At 31.5% G+C, this 20,552-nt stretch overlaps 2 protein-coding genes across 4 annotated transcripts; both read left to right on the forward strand.

The window, feature by feature from the left end:
- Positions 1 to 94: 94 nt before the first annotated feature.
- On the forward strand, positions 95 to 15,671 carry PolA1 (DNA polymerase alpha catalytic subunit). Of its 3 annotated transcripts, XM_074127742.1 has the most exons (27): positions 95 to 230; positions 327 to 521; positions 883 to 1,064; positions 2,209 to 2,351; positions 2,791 to 3,268; positions 3,346 to 3,510; positions 4,620 to 4,790; positions 4,871 to 5,047; positions 5,154 to 5,364; positions 5,442 to 5,713; positions 6,227 to 6,343; positions 6,431 to 6,495; positions 6,569 to 6,687; positions 6,781 to 6,905; positions 7,636 to 7,851; positions 7,942 to 8,100; positions 8,233 to 8,341; positions 8,478 to 8,617; positions 9,634 to 9,839; positions 9,914 to 10,178; positions 10,256 to 10,430; positions 11,128 to 11,236; positions 11,327 to 11,396; positions 12,306 to 12,440; positions 12,511 to 12,627; positions 15,268 to 15,328; positions 15,408 to 15,548. In XM_074127742.1, the coding sequence occupies exons 1-26, from the start codon at positions 197 to 199 to the stop codon at positions 15,304 to 15,306; spliced, it is 4,194 nt and encodes a 1,397-aa protein (XP_073983843.1). In that variant the 5' UTR covers positions 95 to 196; the 3' UTR covers positions 15,307 to 15,328; positions 15,408 to 15,548. The 3 variants fall into 3 exon arrangements, with proteins under 3 accessions (XP_073983843.1, XP_073983842.1, XP_073983841.1); XM_074127741.1 differs by lacking the exon at positions 15,268 to 15,328 and having other exon boundaries at positions 15,408 to 15,671; XM_074127740.1 differs by lacking the exons at positions 15,268 to 15,328; positions 15,408 to 15,548 and adding an exon at positions 13,057 to 13,470.
- LOC141454017 (uncharacterized) lies at positions 15,573 to 19,625 on the forward strand. Its single transcript, XM_074127756.1, has 5 exons — positions 15,573 to 15,806; positions 15,880 to 16,049; positions 16,136 to 16,271; positions 18,950 to 19,132; positions 19,211 to 19,625. Exons 1-5 carry the CDS (start codon positions 15,719 to 15,721, stop codon positions 19,483 to 19,485), a joined length of 852 nt encoding a protein of 283 aa, XP_073983857.1. The 5' UTR covers positions 15,573 to 15,718; the 3' UTR covers positions 19,486 to 19,625.
- The last annotated feature ends 927 nt before the right edge of the window (positions 19,626 to 20,552 follow it).

The following is a 20,552-nucleotide window of genomic DNA, read 5'->3' on the forward strand; positions in this document are numbered from 1 at the left end:
ACTTGCTTTTAAAATTCATTTGTTCATTTGCTGTAATTTTACATAATAATTTCAATAGGTTAGGAGACAACACTGACTTATGGGCGCGTTAATTGCAGGTCCCGCCAAAACTGTAGTTCATGTGATGTGAATTTACTTGTGAATATTACACTAGATTCTTTTGAACTTATAATTTTAAATTCTGAATATTTTACCCATGGACACGGAGGAGATACCTGAAACACCTCAAGGTATTTTAAAAAAATATTAATCTTGTTAATAACTTTTCCACTTAAATATTTTATTTGTCAGTATTTAAATTTAATTAAATTTTTGGAAACATTAAGGGAGACCTAAAAGATGTTCTTCCGCTAAACAGAAGAAACTGGAGATTCTAGAAAGAATGCGAAATACTCGTAAAAGTGGTAAAAAGAATAAATACGACATAGGAGAATTAGAAAATGTTTATGAGGAGGTTGATGAGAAAGAGTACACTAAAACAGTTTTATCCAGACAAGAAGATGACTGGATTGTTGATGATGGTGAGTAAAATTATAAGCTTCAATTTAAATCTTAATTATTTTAAGATTATTTTTTACATTTGGATGTTTGTTATTCACCATCTTGTTTGATTTATGTAATATATACCACGTTTCGTTGCAAAGATTTTAAACGCTATTTATTTAGATCAAATAGAGTTGAGTTTGATCTTTTAAGATCAGTCAGCGCCTTTGGTATCCCAAAAATGTTTCATCCGATTTTTTTATTTATTGATTTATTATTAATTATTTAATGTTTAAAGCCTGCGTTGTTGGCAGTTTGAAAAGTTAATGTTTTCATCAAAGAGTGGAAAGTTCTTTTCTTTTATTATTTATTATCATTATTGCTACTTTAATTTTCTAGGCGGAAATGGATATATCGAGGATGGGAGGGAAATATTTGATGATGATTTGGATGAGGAGTCGATCGAAAAATCTAAAACCGTCATCACCGGTAAGAAGAGGTCACGTGATTTGGGACCAATCTCAAAAAAAGGGAATATAAGGAATATGTTGGCAGGGATGCCTGCTAAAAAGAGGAAAGAGGTGATCAATCGTCATTTTTATCTCATAGTTTTAGTTAGAATTTCCAAAATCCACATAAATAACCTTATTATTCATTTATTTATTTTTTGCTCATTAATCATTCAAAAGAGAGAGAGCCGGAAATAGCAATGTACTAGCTTTATAATAATCTAGCTTTTGATAAACTTATTTAATGCTACTTATTTAAGCGTTTAATCCATTTCCTTATCTTCAACATTATGAGAAAATGGTCTGAGTTATTGAACGGTTCTTTGAGAAATCATTCACATTGCTATAGTATCTGGTTGGTATGAGGATACGGTCATCTGAATTATTGTCATGGAATCGAGTGCCAAGTTTGCTTGTGTACATTCTTGTGTAGGAAGACTTACTCATTGCCACCATTGTCACATCCTTCTAACGCTTTTTATAGCTGGTCATAAAGTCATCTTTTTATTCTCCCACACTTTCTTCTGAGGGAAGCATTAACCATGCTTGCATTACAAACTGATCTTTGATTTTTAGTTTGCAGAATCGATTTACCAGGAATTCATTGCAGAATTCGTGGCTTTCTTTATTACTATTATAAATGGAATAATTTTATATTTCATTTAAAAAATTTGAATATTGGTTCATCAGGTTTGCTTGACTTGGTTCATTTTGCTTCTTGGATGACCAGGATTTCCACATTAATTTTACAGACTTCTGTTTTTTATTCCTCAAGACTCCTACTCTATAAAAGTACGCAAGTTCCATGTTCCAATGTAAAACAGATCATAACGTATTTTTAGTGAACAATATGGTTATAGTGAATATAACCTTAATACGTTATAATTCACAATTAAATTTTTAAGATGTTGATGGACTGCTCGTAGCAGACAGAAGCTTAGATTTCTTGTTTCTATTGTTGTGCAGCTTTAGGGAATTGAATGACTGTTTTGTTTTTATCGTAGGAAATCGTGTAAATTAGTTCATTTTACTTTCAGCTGTGTTTCAGGATTATTTCTAAGAAGTTCTTTCCAAAATTGACAAAACCAATTTTCTGAAATCAAATAATGTTTTAATTTTTTAAATATCTGGCATCATTGTTGCTACTAGAACTAGAAAAATAAAATTTCTTTAATTAGCTATAGTTTGCCTAAACAGTAGTTTTTATCGTTTTTAGTCTGCTATAAAGCTTGAAGAAGATGACATCCTTGGAGATTTGATTTGTGAACTAGATGTAAATGTAACCTCAAATAATCGTTCGCAGAATCCTAATTCAACCGTCATAAAACCAGCCAGGAAAATAACGAATGAGCCTACGAAGTGAGTTTCTTTATAAGTTATAGGTTTTAAGAGAATTAGGAAAAAATTAGAATAAAGAGAACTTCACTAATTTTATCATTCGTTAGTACAGCTTAAAATCGCCCTTAAATAAGACATCAAATTTTTAAGAAATATTAATTGTTGCAATCACTAAAATATCAAGTATTAAAAAAGCGCGTAGCTTTTAAAAATAAGGAGGGAAAATTGTGCTACAATTTTTTTTACAAGAAAACTGTAGTTCCATCAGCTTTTGAATTATTCCACTATTCCCATTTACTCCTGAATCAGAATTTAACTTTATTAATTGGAACAATTACAGAACGTTAAACGTTAATTTAACTTTTTCTGAGGTTCTGAATTCTAATTGATTGAAATAATGACGGATCTTGTAATAACCCGTTATTTTATTAAATTATAATGTTTTCATTTGCCCCTTTAGAGTAATAAAAGTAGATAATGAAGAATGGGATAAAGCTTGCAGACCAACGATTCCGAAGGCACAACCCAAACCAGTTCCTGTCATATTATTGAATAAAGAAATCAAGCAAGAAACAATAGACGTAGACAACATGGATAATATTTCAGTCAGTCCTAAAGCAAATCATGTTGATGTTGAGAAACTTGTTTCTCAACCATTAATAACCAAAATAAAAGAAGAAAAAGTTGACGATTACGAAGAATGGGACAATGATTGTGATATAGATTTTACCGATGATTATGAAGTTGATACTAAGCAAGAAAATAATATTGCGAAACCAGAAATACCACAAATTGCTTTGATAAAGGAAGAAAACTTAGAAAGAAATGATGGTAACATAAATTGGGATGAATCATTTGAAGTAACTGATAATGGTCCAAATTCGGTTAACATTGATAGATCTAAATTACCTTTATTAAAAAAAGAAAATGGTGAAGAGGTTAGTATTCATAAATTGAAACTATTTTTTGTATTTATTTCTTTTTAAATTGTCTGAAATAGTAATATTTACGCTAGGTATTAAGATTTTATTATTGGGACGCTAATGAAGAGATGTACACTCAACCAGGAACTGTGTTTCTATTTGGAAAGTTGTGGGTCCCTTCGGTAGAAACCTATGTTAGCTGTTGCGTAATAGTAAAGAATATTGATAGGCAAATATATCTTCTTCCAAAAGAAAGGGTAAGTTTTTTATTTACTAGACAATAAACTACATTGTAAGATAATTACAGTTCAGCAAACATTCAAAATTATTGAAACCTTCCCAAAATACTTAAACATGTTTAGCTGTTTATTATTTTTTAATTTATTTAATTAATTCTTTAATTTTGCTATAATTAAGGGGGATGAGCTTTGCAAACATGGGTGGGACTTAAAAACTTAAGCCCTTCTCTCCACAGGCTTTTGCCTACCCTGGAACCGCTGTGAACCGAATCTTTAAAATCGTCCAGTCAGGCTCCTCCTACCCTAAATTAAACTCATCATTTGGAGGACCTAGACATCTGTCCAACTCTGCTTTCTTTCTAAGCATTACCGTCTGGACAATGGTCGCTACCTTGTTCCAACGATCCTTGCTACCGTCTCCAGCATTATCAGCCAATTTCGGCCACCTCTCCTTTCCAGCGACCAACTTTCACAAAAAGGTATGATACGAAGCATCTGTAGCGAAGTATCCGTAGATATCCGACACATCTCTCACTTGCCCTAACCTATACTGTATGAGATAAAAAACCCACGGCCTGTATGAAATTATATGAGAAAATAATAAACCCGCAGTGTTTCCTGCCTACTTACCATGTCAAGCTTAGAGTGAGTCTCGATTAGAGTCTGAGTCCACCTGCCGCAGCTCTCAGCTCCTCTTAACTCATCATGTAATGGCTTCTAGCTACTTCCCTCCCGATTCCTTCCAACAGGTCCCGGGTGTTCCTCCTCTTCTGTGACATTAAATATCAACCAGCATCCACAGGCACTGCGGGTTGAACTGAAGATGTTTAGTATGCTCTTATTGGTACCGCAGAAACTAGTCTTCTGTTTACGGTAATTCTCTTGATTAAGCACAACGACCCAGTTCTTACAACCATATTTAGTAATGGTTTAGAACAGTAAAAACTGGCCTTGCTCGGAAGTAAGTAAGACTAGAGGAACTGCAAAGGTAATTCTGTTGAATACATTGCGGATGTATGTGTATGAGTCGAATCATTTAAGCCAGAGTCTTACTCATTATTTGGACTGTATAAATGTATTATTGAAACATTGTTATACACCAATAATAATCAATAAATTTGAAATAGAAAGAAAATGGCGAAGATGTAACAATGTCTGATGTTTATGAAGAATTCAACTCAAAAATTACACAGAAATATAAGATTAAACAATTTAAATCGAGAAAATCAGTTAAGAAATACGCTTTTGGTAAAGAAGACATACCAATTGAATCAGAATATTTAGAAGTCAAATATCCGGTAAGTTTTTACTGTATTTAACTTTGTTCACTGATGATTTTAGTTAAATTGAAGTATTATTGTGTATTTTGTTTTTTTAGGCTAACTGTCAACCCTTACCGGTTAACTTAACGGGGGAGACATTTTCACATGTATTTGGTACTAGGACGTCATTTTTGGAGTTACTTCTTTTACAGAGATCAATCAAAGGGCCAGGATGGATTGAGATATCTCATCCTGAACCATCCATCACATCAGTTAGTTGGTGCAAAGTAGAGGTAAGCTGTTATTAATCAACAGTTAACAGAGTGTCCGCGAAGGTTTTGCTACAATTCTACAAAATGCAATGAAGTTTTTGTGTGAGTGTGAGAATTGTTTTTTCAGGTAATGTGCAATAAACCTTCTTACGTTACTTATGTAAAGGACAACAGTGCATTAAGTATTCCTCCTTTGGTATTAGCTACACTGCTTCCGCAAATGGTGTTTAACCCGAAGAGTCGACAGAGCGAAGTTGTTGCTGTAGCTTGTTTGGTTAACCATACTTATTCTGTTGACCAACCAACTCCAGAAAGATTATTTAATCAGCATTTTTGTGGTAAGCAATAATTTATTTTGAATCAGTAATGTTGTTTTTGTTCATCATCGTATTTTTTGTTTTATTTTTCTCAACAGTTCTTTCTAGGCCATCAGATATTCCTTGGCCATATGATTTAAATGGTGCTTTACAGAATTTTAAAAAGACTAACGTGCATAAGATGGATTCAGAAAGAGCATTACTTAATTATTTGCTCACAAAGTTGTACAAGATAGATGCTGATATAATTGTGGGTCATGATCTTTCTGGTTACACTATCGAATTATTAGTGAGCAGGCTTTCACTTCATAAAGTACCTAATTGGTCTCGCCTGAGTCGTTTGAAAAGATCTGTCATTCCGTCTTCCAAGGTATTTAAAGCTAAAGTCTCTTCAAACTTACTTATTTGCTTCATCTTACTTAATTATTTGCTTCATACCTATCTTAGAATTGCTGTCAAATAAGTCCACATCGTAGGTGTACAAACTACCTTTTAGGTGTATAAAGAACCTTTCGGAATTAATTATTTATGTATATCTATATAAAAAACATTAAACACTTGAACTAAACAAATGTTTTTTTTTTTTTTTGTTTTTTTTTGGCCGGCGCATCGACGTCTATGGACATTAGCGCCACTAAACAAATGTTATTCCTTAAATCATTTCTTCCTCGTAATGTTTTTATTTTAGCATTGTATTAAAACTATGTAGGCTTAAGTGGTCGTTTTTCAATTGTATTTTTTTGGTTGTGTTTAAGGAAAGAGTCCTACCGGATAATGCGAATCCTATTTGAATAGAATTATTTCATGTTGTTGTTTTTTAATGCTAATGTTGTACATGTTGATAGCCTAGGAATATCGAAAATAAAAATTAATTGATTTTTAGGGAAGGGGTCAAATAGAAAAAATTGCCTTAACCGGACGACTTCTCTGTGATGTAAAGATATCCGCTAAAGAACTGATCAGATCAAGGAGTTACGATCTAGACACTCTTTGCCAAAACGTAAATGATGTTTTATTGTGATTAAAGTGTGTTTGTATGTATAGTATCTGTAAAAAAAAATCCATTTATATTTCTTTTTGTTGTTAGGTACTTCATTTTAAAGAAGGAAAAAGAACTGAACTCTCTGATGAAGAATTTAGATATGCTTTTTGGTTAGTTTAATTTCTTTTACTTTTTTTTCCTTTTTTTAATTACAAAATTGTTTTAACTTTGCTTTGATGCCAGCAATGGTGGTACCTTAACGGATGCAGTTTGGCATTTAATGAGTGATGCTTCTTATATTTTAAGAATATTTTTTGAACTTAACATTTTTCCTCTGGCTCTTCAAATTACCAATATTGCAGGTACGAAAATGAAAATAACGACAGAACAAAGAATAATTATATTGTCCTGGATGAAAATAACTTTGCAAATGTCTCCTCATTTACTTATTTTAGGTAATGTGATATCTCGGACATTAATGGGTGGAAGATCTGAGAGGAATGAATTTCTTCTGCTACATGCATTTCATAGCAAAGATTACATTTTGCCAGATAAGGAGTTCAAGAAAAATGTGGCAAAGGTAAATTTTTGTTTTAATTATTTTCATACAAATTTTACATAAGTAGATTTTTTTTTGGGCTCTGGATCTAGAATAAGTCATTTTTGGACTGAGAAACTTTTCTTTTTGTGTAAACTCAATTGTAATAAATTCTGGCAGCGATGTTTCACAACCTAGGTAACAATGCGTAGTACCTGCCTCAATTTCTTCCCGCCGGGTGCGCTCTTCTAAGCAATCACATTTTCATAGCCGAGTCCTGTAGATGATCTAGTCCTTTGGTCGAAAGGTAAAAAAAATTAGTAGGAAAAATAAATAAAAAGACAACTTGATAGTAGTTTCTCTTCCCTTACTTTTAAAGTTATATTTATATTTGTTTTTAATTTTCTTTCACGCCCTTCTGAACTAATTTCTCTCACATTTACACATGGGTTTTCAAATAGTTTAGATTCGCCTAAGAACAAGGTTTCGATGAATTTTGTACACAAAGATGTTGAAAGTATACAAAATTATCTATTTTAACTGAGTTATTGATAGATTAAACTCATTGCTAGTGTTGTCTTAATTTTTAATGAACGTTTGAGAATTTTATCTTTCATTAAAAAGGTGAAATGTTAAAGTTGCTATTACTTTAGTGTCACTCATTAAAACACGCCTGGAGTGAGTAGGATTGAGAGAGCTAAGCTACATTTCATCTAATTAGAAAACCCAAAACATTAGTAAAGGTGTCATTTCAATTTCTATGTTAATAAAGGAAGAACTGGATTTAGGAGAGGGTGTAAATGTAGAAACTCTAAATGGTAAATCTTCAAGAAAAAAGCCATCTTATGCTGGCGGCCTGGTACTTGATCCTAAAGTTGGGTTCTATGACGACCTTATACTCCTTATGGATTTTAATTCGCTTTACCCAAGCATCATACAAGAGTATAATATTTGTTTCACAACTATTCCAGTTTATCAGATAACAATGGTATATTAATTAGAATCATTGTAATATTTACGATAAATTTTCACATCATTTTGTCTTATTAAATTTAAATTTTACTTCTGCATTTGCTAGGAAGATTCCTTCACTGATACTTACAATAAGCACTTTCCAAATGAAAATGTTGATCAAGGAATATTGCCAACAGAAATTAGGAAACTTGTTGAAAGTCGTAAAGGTGTAAAAGAAATTTTGAAAAAGGATAGTACTTTAACACCTGAACAAAAGGCACAGGTAATTTTTTATCTTGTAATAATATGAAAATTGATTTATGTCACTCAAGAAAGCTCACTATCTAAAGACTGCCCTGTTAAAAAATAATTCTATTTTTCTATTAAATTATACAATATTGTTTTCCTATTCTAGTATGATATTAGACAAATGGCCTTGAAATTAACTGCAAACAGTATGTATGGTTGTTTGGGATTCGCCCATTCAAGATTTTATGCCAAACCACTTGCTGCTTTGGTAACAGGTAACATATCTTTTTTACATGGCACGTTTTGCAATTTAGACAGATTTTTGTTGCATTCACAGCTATACTATAAATCGGTAAGAGAGTGTTAGCATGTGAAAAAATGAAATAACTTTAATGACATTTTTGTTAATAGCCAAAGGTAGAGAAATATTACTGAATACAAAGAAAATGGTGGAAAGTTACGGCTATGATGTAATATACGGAGATACAGATTCAATTATGATAAATACTAAAACAAAACAGTATGATCAAGTTTATCAAATTGGTCGTAAGGTTTGTAAAATTTAATTTATATACATAGGCGCATTCAGGGATGAATTTAATGATAACTTACCCTCCCCCCTGAGAATATAGGAAAAACCTGAGCAGTGTTGTCTATTCAGAATCGTTCATATCATAATTCTCTAATCTGAAAATTTGACGTAAATTAAAATTTCTTTGAATTCGGTAGGGATTGACCAGTTAGCTACTGCGACTCCGGGAGATACTGTGGGATCCCTCCATTCCTGTTAGTTTGATTAGTGAAAGAGAAGGACGAAGAGTAAAGGTTGAAGATATAACTTTTATCCTCAAAAGTATCATCTTCACTCTGAAAAAAATTATACAATTCGTTATGTAGTGCTTTTTTTTTTGCTTTATAACCAACATACACAGGCTATCCATCTACAGGCTCATGCGTTGCAAGTTTTTACTCAGTCTCCCAAGGCCATACAAGATCATGCGAATGGCCTCTCGACCTTTCTGGTGTAATAGCATAGTAAACATACGCCATGTGCCTGGTGGAAACAAGTGAAGTCGAAATCTCTACAACAAACTGATTTAATCTATCTCTGATATTGGATGAATGTCCGATAACAGACTGAGATCAATAAACATGCGTCCTAGGATAAAAATAAAAGATATTAGATAGTTACTAAACCAAACTTCCCTCTCGAAAAAAATCTGGGTGCGCCGCTTTGTATGTATAAAAACTCAATACAAATATTAATTACAAAGAAAGAAATTATTTTCAATTTCAGCCATAATTTTTGTATTATTTTTTGCCAAGCTTTCGATCTAGGGTGTAGGTCATCTTCAGGGTTTATGCTATTAACGATTATATTTTTGTTTTACATTGTACATCTAAGGTACATCTATAAGCTCTGAAGATGACCTAGTCCCTAGATCAAAAGCTTGGCAAAGAATAATACAAAAATTATGACTGAAATGATCATTTTTCTTCATGATTCAGTCATTAAAAACTATGAAGGATATTGGTAATATAAATTTTGTTTTATTTATTAATTTAGATAAAAGCTGAGGTTAACAAATGTTACAAACAAGTAGAATTGGATATTGATGGAGTTTTCAAATATATGCTTCTTTTAAAAAAGAAAAAATATGCAGCAGTATCAATAATAAAATTACCAAACGGGGAATTATTTGAAAAACGTGAAATGAAAGGACTGGATATTGTACGAAGAGATTGGTCACAAATCTCTGCCGAAGCTGGAAAGTAAGATTTTTTTAAAAAAATTAATTCGTTAGGAATTTACTTAGGGTGAGTTAGTAAGTTGTACATCTCTTCAGGTTTGTTTTGAAGCAAATATTATCTGATCAGAGTAGAGATGATCGGGTAGAAAGTATACATGGTTATCTAGAGAACATACGCCAAGATCTTGAAGCAGGCAAAGTACCTTTGACCCTATTAACAGTAACTAAGCAGCTGACAAAACCACCAGAAGAATATGTTGATTCAAAAGCTTTGCCACATGTGCAAGTTGCCTTAAGAATTAATAAATCCTCTTCAAAAAAATTCAAACAAGGTGACACTGTTTCTTATGTGATTTGCCAGGTTAGACATTATTAATGATTTTAAAAGAGCTATTATACTTGATAAAATCTTAAATAAATACTAATATTTTTTTATAGGATGGTACAAATAATCCTGCAACTCAGAGAGCATATCACATAGATGAATTAAAGTCAAACGACAATTTGTCTGTAGACTTAGAATACTATCTATCACAGCAGATACATCCTGTCATAGCCAGACTTTGTGATCCTATTGAAGGAACAGATGCGGCCACAATTGCTCGGTGTTTAGGTATAACTTTTTCTCATTAATTCTTTACATTATTATCTAACTTTATAATCGAATATTGCAGAAAAGATAACTGTTCCCTGCGAACGTTTCTAAGTAGTGTGTCTACTAAACCTTTCTCATTTAAGCTTTGTTTCTGAGTGAATTAATTATTATGTGAGTTTGCCGTATGCTTTTACTCCCAACTATAGAAAAAGAGTGAAGGTAAATAAATTTGTATCTGAACGAACTTTATTCTAGACTCAGATAATCGCTATTCACCTATTTAGGCTGCAAAGTGGTACGAAGATCAATTTTTATGTTTTAAATTCCAAATTCTGGACTATTCCTGAATAAGTAGCTTTTTCTCCGATCAGAGAATAACATGAAGAACATTGAGAAGACTTCTTAGTGACTTAGATCTTGAAACACTTAAATGAAATAAGTAAATCATATGTATAGATAATTAGCCGGGAAGAGGTTAGATAAGTGGTTGCACCGCATTCCACACGGAAGTCTGTGTTCGAGATCATCTAGCTGCTCTTAGATTTTCTCTTCACTGGAATCCTGACAGCTCATTGTTCGGTGCTAGACGGTGTTTACTGTAACGAGAACACCACTATGCAAAGGCGGGTGCACTAAAAAGATTCGGGTGACAACATCTCTTCAATAAAATTAAATAAAAAAAATAAATATGAAATTGATAATCTAAAATTTACAGGCCTTGATCCTACCAAATACAAAAGACAAGTACAAGACTCCGGTGATGTGGACGAAGATGAAAATATATTCGGTAAAAAAGATGAGGAAAAATTTAAGGATTGTGAAAAGTGTGTAAAATTTATTGCATTTTTTGTTAAATATATTAAATTGTTATAATTTTTAAAATGATTAAATGTTTATTTTTTCTGTTTTAATAGGTTTTCTTTTACTTGTAAAAGGGAGGGTTGTAATACAGAGAACATTATTGATCATCCTCTCAGGAAACTGGTAAGCATTCTGATATTTTTAAAATAATGAAATTGTTACTTTTTTCATTCAAGAATTTTTTCTTTTTCTTACTACTGTGAGAGAAAGTAGGAAGGGCTATCTATGAGTGAGTGTTATTTTTAAACATATTCCAACCCTGCCCATTCTCTTAAATGAAGATTTATGTTTAAAAATAATAATAAATCGTTTCTGAAATAAAGTACAGAAAAAATGCTCCAATCTCCGCTCAGTCAGTCAGCAGTTCAATTCTGGTAATAAAATAATTAGGATATGAAAACAAGAGCTTTGTCACTTCTGAGAAGCGTACCTTAACACCGCAACATAAAGTTTAGGAAAATTTTTCACCTTCTATTCGTTCGAAACACTAGGAAGCTACTTGCACAGCCCTGCCGAAGAATTCCATTCTTACACCCCAGCTAGCTTGCCGCAAGCCGAAATACTATTATTTTATCAAAAATAACCTTTCTTTACAGGTAAAGCTGAAACCCTCTTTCAGATTTTAAAATTGAGCCTATTGGGCAATCGAACATGGAACTATCGGTCAAAGACGGTTAACATAATCGGTTTAGATTTCCGTTTTTAGTATTGGCTTTTTCTAATCAGACTACTTGCAAATTTAGTTTTAAAACTTTGGGGGTAATTGACTTTAGAGGAATTGCTTTAAAATTGAGTTATTTGTTTTTGTTTTATTCCTTTTACTGGTGTGCATTTCTAAAGCGTTTCGGAATACCTTCTTTTAATATAGATGTGGTAAAAATTCCCATCCTCAAGACAGGTTGAGATTTGTAAAGAAAGCTTTAAAAACAAGTATTATGCTTAGTTAAGATACCTGGATTTCTTTGATATTAAACTTATTAGAATTCTGGATTTTTGCCTGACACTAACAAGAATATTTATTTTTATTTCCAGGACAATGGAGTAGAATTGCTATTTTTGGAACATTGTACTAACCGTGAATGCACATTAAGACCAATTGAATATATGCCTATGATTCAGAATAAACTGCATCTCAAAGTTCGAGCCCACATACAAAAATATTCAGAGGTAATAGAAAACTTGATAAAACCCCATTGTTACAGCAACTTATTACAACAATTTATTCTGTTATTCTTAGGGTTGGTTACGTTGTGAAGATGCGACTTGTGATTACCGTACTAACGTTATTAATCCAAAATTTGAAAAAGCATATCCAATCTGTCAAAAATGTGGGCAAGGTTCAATGCGCAGAGAAGTAAGTATGATTATTTTTATTATAAATATTTATGTGTGTATATGTGGCAATCAGAAGTAGCGATTGTGAGTTCAACACGAATGACTCCTGGGTCTCGTTAAGGCTTTGGTCCATTTTTTAAACATGTTACTTATTATAGAATTTAAAGGCATCAATATTTAATACTTAAACTTAAACCGTGTTACGAATTAACCGTGTTCATAATGTTTTACAGTAACTCTTTTGCAATAAGTTTGTGACATTACCGACCTCTTTCATCGCTTACACAACAAACTCGGTGAGAATGTTTGAGAAATGCTTTATAGAGAATAGGACTCATTAAACCTTCATTTGCCCGTTAAGAATTTTTTTTCTCGTTCCTTATTTCTACCTTCTTGCTTCTACTTTTTTTACCTTTGTTTATTTATTTTTTTTTTTTCCGCTCAACAGATCACTAGCTTTCAACTGTACAACCAATTGTGTTATTATTCACATATGTTTGACATAAATAAGGCCACACGTAAACCAATGAAGTATGAACCAGAGATTGTTGCTGCTTATAAAAAAGTTTATGATCAAATGGGACAAGTTTTAAATCAAAATAGGTGTTCAATTATAAATTTGGGGTTATTATTTACGCAGCTAATGGGAAACTAAAGTAATTTTAAGTATCTCAAAATAACTAGTTGGCTGTTTCGGCAAAAAATTACTTACGCTGTTGAATTCTCGACTTTTTCCAATGAAATTCTCATTTAATTATATGCTCTTCATAGCACTGAAAATTTAATTAGGATTTCTTTTTTTCATTTATTTATTTATTTTTTTGTCCACGCCAATTATTACTGCAAACTGTTACCACTGGGTGCCTGTTCTTTAAATAATAAAAAATAACTCAAGCTGAAAAAAAAAATCTAAAAAAAAATTATATTTTGTATTATTAATAACATTCGTATTTATTTATTTATTTTGTTTTTGTTAAAATACTTGATACTAATATTGAATACAAAAATTTGATATAATTGATTACAAATTTTTAGTCTATATCCTATATTTTATTGAAACCAAATAAATATCTTTTGATAACTAAATAATGTCTTTCTAAAAATACATAAATAAAACATTTAAGTAGTTAGCTAGTGTATATGAATTATTACTTAACTATATAGTTTAAAAATATGCATTTAGAATTTAAGTTAAACCTAGCAAAGAAGCTTTTATTTTATTTTATTTTTTTATTTAGCTTTTGTATATAGTTGGTCTGTTAACAATTTTTTTGCAATAAATTTTTAATGTAAATATTATATAAATGTACATAAGACTTGTGAGAATAATGGATAATATTTGACGTTATTTAAAATAAATCTCTTTTATATTAATAGGAATAATTTTGGATTGATTTATTTCATTTACCCATATAATTCCTACTTTCCACTTTCTTAGAATAAGTATTATTTATTTCAAGGGCCTTTTTGGACTGTGAGTCACCAACTTTAACGCCGAGGACTTCTTTTTTCTGTTATATGTTCCATTATTTATGTAACATGTAACAGTCGGTAAATCTAAAACTAATCCTACTTGTAAATTAATTTCTGTTTCAATATTTTTGTAGAAACTAAATCTAACACAATAAAAAAAAAAAACTAAAACTACAAAATTTAATAGATAAATTAGTAAATTTACAATTATTCATATTTCGTTAAAATAAATTCTTAAGGATTGCATGAAACTTTTGCACATATGTTTTCGAACCAAGCAGTGAAATCAATTAACTGCTTCTAAACTGCACGAAAGACCCAGAAGTGTATCGTCTGCTCTGATACATTCCTTAATCTATTTGAGCTTTGACTATAAGTCCTGGAGATAAAAGGTTCCCGAGCCCTTATTCTACAAGAGATGCATGTCAAAACTGGTGAACAGAAAAGAACATATTAAGAGTAAAAAGAAAACATTTTCAGACTTCAGATTGAAAAAAAACTCTCAAAAAAAGAACCTTTTGACACCATCAAATCGATTCTGCTCTATCCTGAGGGGGGGGGGGAAATAACAGTTCCCACTTTCTTCATTAACATTCATCTTTAAAATTTAAAAATAAGTCAAGGGCCAGTTTTAAAGACTGTATTTTGTCTAAAGCTAGTAATCAATGTTGAATCATTTACTAGGGATTCCCCGAGGTCTTATGCAATTTTAAGTAGAAATTGTCTTCATTTTCTGACACTATTATTTTTCAAATGGTGCATTCTTTTTAGTTACTTACTTTTTATAAAATCTACATCTGACAAGAAAATATGTTTTGGAGTTTTATTGACTAACTACATTAAAATTACCCATCATGATTTTTCTTTATTCCTCAGTGACAGAAGTAATTCAAATAAGTTCATTTTTTACTTCTGGATCTTCCACTTTATATATTTTTATGCTCAATTTACTGTTGAATTTATTTTATTGCCTTTATTACTATTACAACGGAATCATTTTTGGATTGGAGGAGCATCTTTACTAAATATTGTTTTCGGTTTTTGGCGACTCTTTTGACAGAAGCCAACCAATTTTTTGTACATTGTTTATACATTCTTTGTACATTTTAGTAAAAGTCATATTAGAACATTGATTTAGGAAACTTCTTGCACGCCACTTTCCTTTAAAATTTCCTTCATGTTGTAGAGAATACAAGGAACATTTAGCAACATTAGAAACTTTTAGAACTGCAGTAAGTGAAAGTTGTGTAAGTGCTCACACAGGTTTTTATGTTTTTAAAAACAATGCTGAATAAAAAAAATGCTTTTAAATAAATACTGTTACAGGAATGCAATGAATTCGTTGGCTGTTACAGAAGTCATCTCCAATGTACAAACATCCTGGTACAAACAACACCCCACTACTGCGTACTAAGAATTAAAAATGGGACCAACTTTCTACTATACTGGTAGCAGTTAGTTAAAATCTCTCACGTTAACCGTATCATTCATGGAAAATGTTTATTTTTCTTTTGTATAAGCCAAGTTTGCATAGGCATAACTAATTTATCTCAACTCTAATTAGCTGTTATTTGAATTTTATTTATTTTTTCGAATTTTATTATTAATTGACTGCAAAGCAGACACACCATTTGAAAATGTGGAGGGATAGTGCGCGGAAAACACAAATTTACATATTTTTTTCTTTATTATTAACTTGCATAAATAAAATTAATGCAAATGATGGTATGTAGAAATAAATATACGATAAATTTTATTGTAATGATATTTCCATGAAATTAATTACATTATTTTACAGCAAATTTCACCGAATTTTTAAGTTTAAATCCATTTATTGAAAAAGTATTTGAAGAAGAAGCACGAACAGAGAGGGTTGTGAAAAATCCAACTCATAATATTTATACAAATACTAAGTTGATTGTGAACAGACCAGGAGAAAATAACGCATCACAAGGCTCTAATAAAGAGGTAATATTTTAATAAGTAATTTAAAAAACTACTTTTAGAAATTCTTTCTATTTACTTTTTTTTATAAATGAAAACAACTATGTTAGATCAGTGAAACAGATGTGTACCTGTTGAATGCAATTGAAAAGTTAGCGTATAGAATGGACGCGATGGAGAAGCGATTACGAAGAACGGAAGAACTTATCTATCATGTGATGGAAGGGTCTGCCATTAAAAGGCAAGGTATTTGTTTATTCCTAATTTTGATATTTTTTAAAACAAGTTATGCTGCATATTTACAAAAACAGCGTACACAGATTTGTATGGAAAGCACTAAAGTAGATATGTTTAATTATGTTCACTTTTACCAAGACTATTTTAACTTATTTTTTCCAGAAGCTATTTCAAAAAAAAACAAGGTATTCTTTAGATATTATTGAATTAAGGTAGCACCTAATATGACAATTGAGAATATTAATCATTCTAAACAAATTTTAAGAAAGATTACCGCTGAGAAATTTTGGATTCGGTGTTTTGAAATGTACAGTACCAATTGGTAATAAAATAAATAAACCAGAACCAGTAATCTTTACAGCTTTCTTTCCAACATACCACAACGCTTCTTACAAAAATACTTTGCCTATTACTGTCTTGACATATAAAATACACACAATTTAACTTCACAAGTATTGGAATGTTTATAAAAACAAACTTCGTTAAATATCCAAAAACTAAAAATTGTCCAAAATAATACTTACTAATTGAAATCAACAACCAATCCGACTCACCGATCATTGTCGTCAACCTGTTGTGTAAAATGTTTTCAGTTCATTCATTATTTTAACCGTATATAACGGTTCTAACAATTTTTCTTGTTAAAGTTTGCTGCTGACTTTTTGTTTGTTTTCCCTCTCTCTCGCTCTGTTGTTACTAATGAGAGAAAGTATTGCGGTCGTCCAAATTTTCTGTTTTAAATTTTTACCGAAAATATTCATTTAGAGGTCCCTTGAATCCAAAAAAAAAAGTCGTTTTCACAAATTGGTTTGGGATTTCTGGATAACTCAAAAGTGGAAAATCGCAGAAAGTTCAAATTTGATATTTCGAATCGGTGTCACTAAAATTTTTTTTCACAAAATCAGTCAACCAGAAGGTCTATTTTACAAAATCAATTTTCCACTATTTTGACATTTTCTCGAAAAATGGTACAACTATTTTATTTAAACCATATTGAAAACATTTTGATCTATAAGTTTTAATTGTATAGTTCTGAAGGCAGTTCTGGTATCATTTAAGAGCAGCCTCATTACCTGCGTAATTATTTAAAAGGAATTAAAATGTAAGTTAAATTTCAAATTTTTTGAAGAAAATTGGCTAAGCGAAAATGTCATTTCAATGAATTTTTTTTTAGTGTTTATCGCTCAAAATAGTTTCTAGAAGTTTGCCATTTCCTTTGTCTAACAAAACACAAATAACTATTTTCAGAAAATAAAGACAAACGCCAAATGGCCAAAAGAAGTTAATTTTCACATTTTTAATTATAATAATAAAAATAATAAGGCGAAAACTCCGAATTGAAATGGACTAAATACTAAGAGTTGGTGTAAAATTTACTTTCTCTTCTGGCATTTAAAAAGCCGTTTGACGTTAAATTTAAAAGAAAGCATTTAGATTTTATTCGCAACGAATTGTTTTATTTAACCTGTTCTGCTTTTTTTTTCTACTTAAGCTCTAACTTTCTCGCAATTACTTATGATTGATTTATATTTTCTTTATGCAAATTAAATTTCGAATATTTGAACTTTTAATTCGCGAATAAGTGAAAACGATCCTTTGTCAAGAACTTGCTTTTGTTACTTCCAGCTTCTTAAAACACAAATGGCTTGTATTACATTTAGTGTTCCATAAACATATAAAAATTCATTCTTGTAATTAAAAAAACATAAAATAATATGTCTCTTTAAAAGAAAGCCTTCATAATCACAAAATGAATAATCCTGGGAGAAAAGATACAAACAAAAGTTATTATTGCTTAATGTTATTCAAACGTTTGTGTGATTGGTTGATTTAAGGTTTAAAGGAATCAGCTGTTATTATATTCAAGGAAATAGCGGGAAATATCCTTCGGAAAATTCGCTTTCGCTTTTTCTTGAAGCTAGGAATTTTAGCTCACCTTATCTTAATTAAGGTTGTTGTGCAGTATCATTTCACATCAAAGAACCGTTAGACCACTTACAAAGTTGCCTTCTAAAGTTTGGGAACGAATTTGATCTAAGAGTAATAATTGTGACTGTGAAAAGCATAATATGTATTAGATTGAGCCACACAACTGTTCCGTATCGATTAGTCATCGAAACATTTAGATTTTCCCACAACACTTTCCTGCAATGTGTTGTAGTATACCTTAACCTTGGTATTCTAATTCTTAAAATTTTAATACTTGGTACCACAAACCGCTCGACAATGAAAGGCATAAGAGCTAAGACAAAGAAGAATAAGAAGAAGAAGTACCACAAACAAATTAATGACGACATAATATATAAGAATAAATATTAACGATTTACATTAGAACATGGAATTAATCAATTTTCAAAACACATCTACGATTAGGGGTCCCAAAACGTATATTTCCTATGGAAAACTCGAAGTAGAAAATCTGTAGCAAGCAGTACTTTCTCTAAAAAAAATTCGGCTAATTACAGGTTGCAGGAAATAAAATTGTTATACGGGTATCATTTTATTGAATCATTGCTGAGAATATGCTGGCAGTTCGCTATATTAGCAAACTAAATCGATTGTATTTTTATACACAAATTAAATTAATTTTATACTCAAATCTATTGAAATTTTGTTTTATTCCTTTTTCAACTTCTTTTTTGCTATGATTTTTATTTGGTTTGCTAATAAAGTTAAAATTTTTCTAGACCCATGTCCAGCTAATTTCACTAGAGTGGCCAGAAACTGTTACCATTTCAGCGAGAGACAATATAACTGGAAGTCAGCAGCTTCTATGTGCAAAAGTTTAGGATCAAATCTTATCGAAATAGAATCAAAAGATGAATTTATGGAAGTAGTTACATATATTCAAGCATCAAGCCATCTTAGAGGTAAAATTATTCATTTATGGTATCCATATTATTGCAAATTGAGTTATGATAAATAAAATGTTTTTCGTTGTTTCGTAGGTAATGAATATTGGACAGGTGGCTTGAATCCAGGACTATTATGGATTTGGTCAAATAGTGCCAGACCTGTACTACCCAAAAAACCTTCTGAACGACCAGGAGAAACAGTTATAGGAACTGGAAGATGTCTTGATTTGGCTTTAAATTCTGCTAAATTATATCAATACCGTGGGACAGACTGCGCTCGAAGGATGAATTATATTTGTGAACATGAGGAGAATGCTACCATTAGAGCTCTGATTAGGCTACATAAATCTGTAATTGATAAAGATTGATATTTTTTACTTGGGTAATTTTAAATTGCATATTGAATTTTTGTTTTTCAAATCAAGTAGTTGAAATATATGTTTTTAATAGGAAAAAAAACTTTAAAAACAAAGTAAAAATAAAAATAAAATGACTTATACATTATAAACTGAGCTTACTGTCAACCATAACTCCGAGTTTTGGCTTCGTCCACCAACCTCTTTGTGTTCATAAAATCGTAGGCTTTCCAGTAACTATTACTATCGTAGTATAACCAGTAAATATTCGAAGTAAATATTTTTTTGTGTTTAAATTAAGTTTTTGCCTATAATCTGCACTCCAAGGCTCCATAAAAAAGAAATCTAAGCTATAAAACCATGATATTCCGATCGAGATCCGCCTTTTTCATCTGCCATAGGTTCTTATCGTTCCGCAAGATCGCATTCCAGCGGTCCTCATCAACGATTGTATCTGCAAACAGCAACCCAAGGTCAGCCTCTCTGGCTGGTCTTGATTTTTACCTGCCAATATTCCAAAGTCTGCGCTTTTTTTCTCCCTGTTCGCCAGCCTTTTGACAACCACATCCACAGAGGTCACTGCCCTTAGCTCTCTCAGGCAAGAAGTGTCACAAATCTGAAATAACTGAGCTGGAATAGCAGAATTGAAATTGGTATTACAGAATGGGAGTTATTGGCCATTAGACTACTAAACCTGCACAGCTTTATACGCCTTCTGCAGAATCTGTTTCCAGAAGTTCAGCTTACTATCAACCATAAATCGAAATTATTTACCTTTTGGCTTCGTCCACTCGGTCTCTTCTTAAAATCTCATCGGTACTATGGTTATTTGTTCTTTAGTTTTTCATTTCCAGTCGACTCGTCGTCTGCAAAGAGTAAAAAGCTTCGGGCGCGTCGCCATCTGTGATCCCAGGTGCCCGGAGCTTTGCTTTTTTTCAATGCACTGTAGGCCTCCAGTGTTCTCTCGTTGCAGACACAACAATGCCCATCACTGGACAGTAAGGTGAAAGATGCTCCTAGGAAGAGAAAATGGAAGCAACAGGATTCGAGAACTTGGGAACTCCGCGAGGGTTCCCAGT

The sequence above is a fragment of the Rhodnius prolixus genome, unplaced genomic scaffold, assembly GCF_049639745.1.
Source record: "Rhodnius prolixus isolate KJV_2025 unplaced genomic scaffold, Rpr scaffold_9, whole genome shotgun sequence".
NCBI classification, from domain to species: Eukaryota; Metazoa; Arthropoda; class Insecta; order Hemiptera; family Reduviidae; genus Rhodnius; species Rhodnius prolixus.

What these genes read in the sequence shown, in the direction of transcription:
- PolA1 (XM_074127740.1), top strand. Translation starts at nt 197, where the DNA reads ATGGACACGGAGGAGATACCTGAAACACCTCAAG. An exon ending in TGACTGGATTGTTGATGATG is followed by an intron (nt 522 to 882) that starts GTGAGTAAAATT and finishes TTAATTTTCTAG; the next exon opens with GCGGAAATGGATATATCGAG. An exon ending in AAGGTTCAATGCGCAGAGAA is followed by an intron (nt 12,628 to 13,056) that starts GTAAGTATGATT and finishes TCCGCTCAACAG; the next exon opens with ATCACTAGCTTTCAACTGTA.
- LOC141454017 (XM_074127756.1), top strand. Translation starts at nt 15,719, where the DNA reads ATGTGGAGGGATAGTGCGCGGAAAACACAAATTTACATATTTTTTTCT. An exon ending in TAAAATTAATGCAAATGATG is followed by an intron (nt 15,807 to 15,879) that starts GTATGTAGAAAT and finishes ATTATTTTACAG; the next exon opens with CAAATTTCACCGAATTTTTA. An exon ending in AGCATCAAGCCATCTTAGAG is followed by an intron (nt 19,133 to 19,210) that starts GTAAAATTATTC and finishes GTTGTTTCGTAG; the next exon opens with GTAATGAATATTGGACAGGT.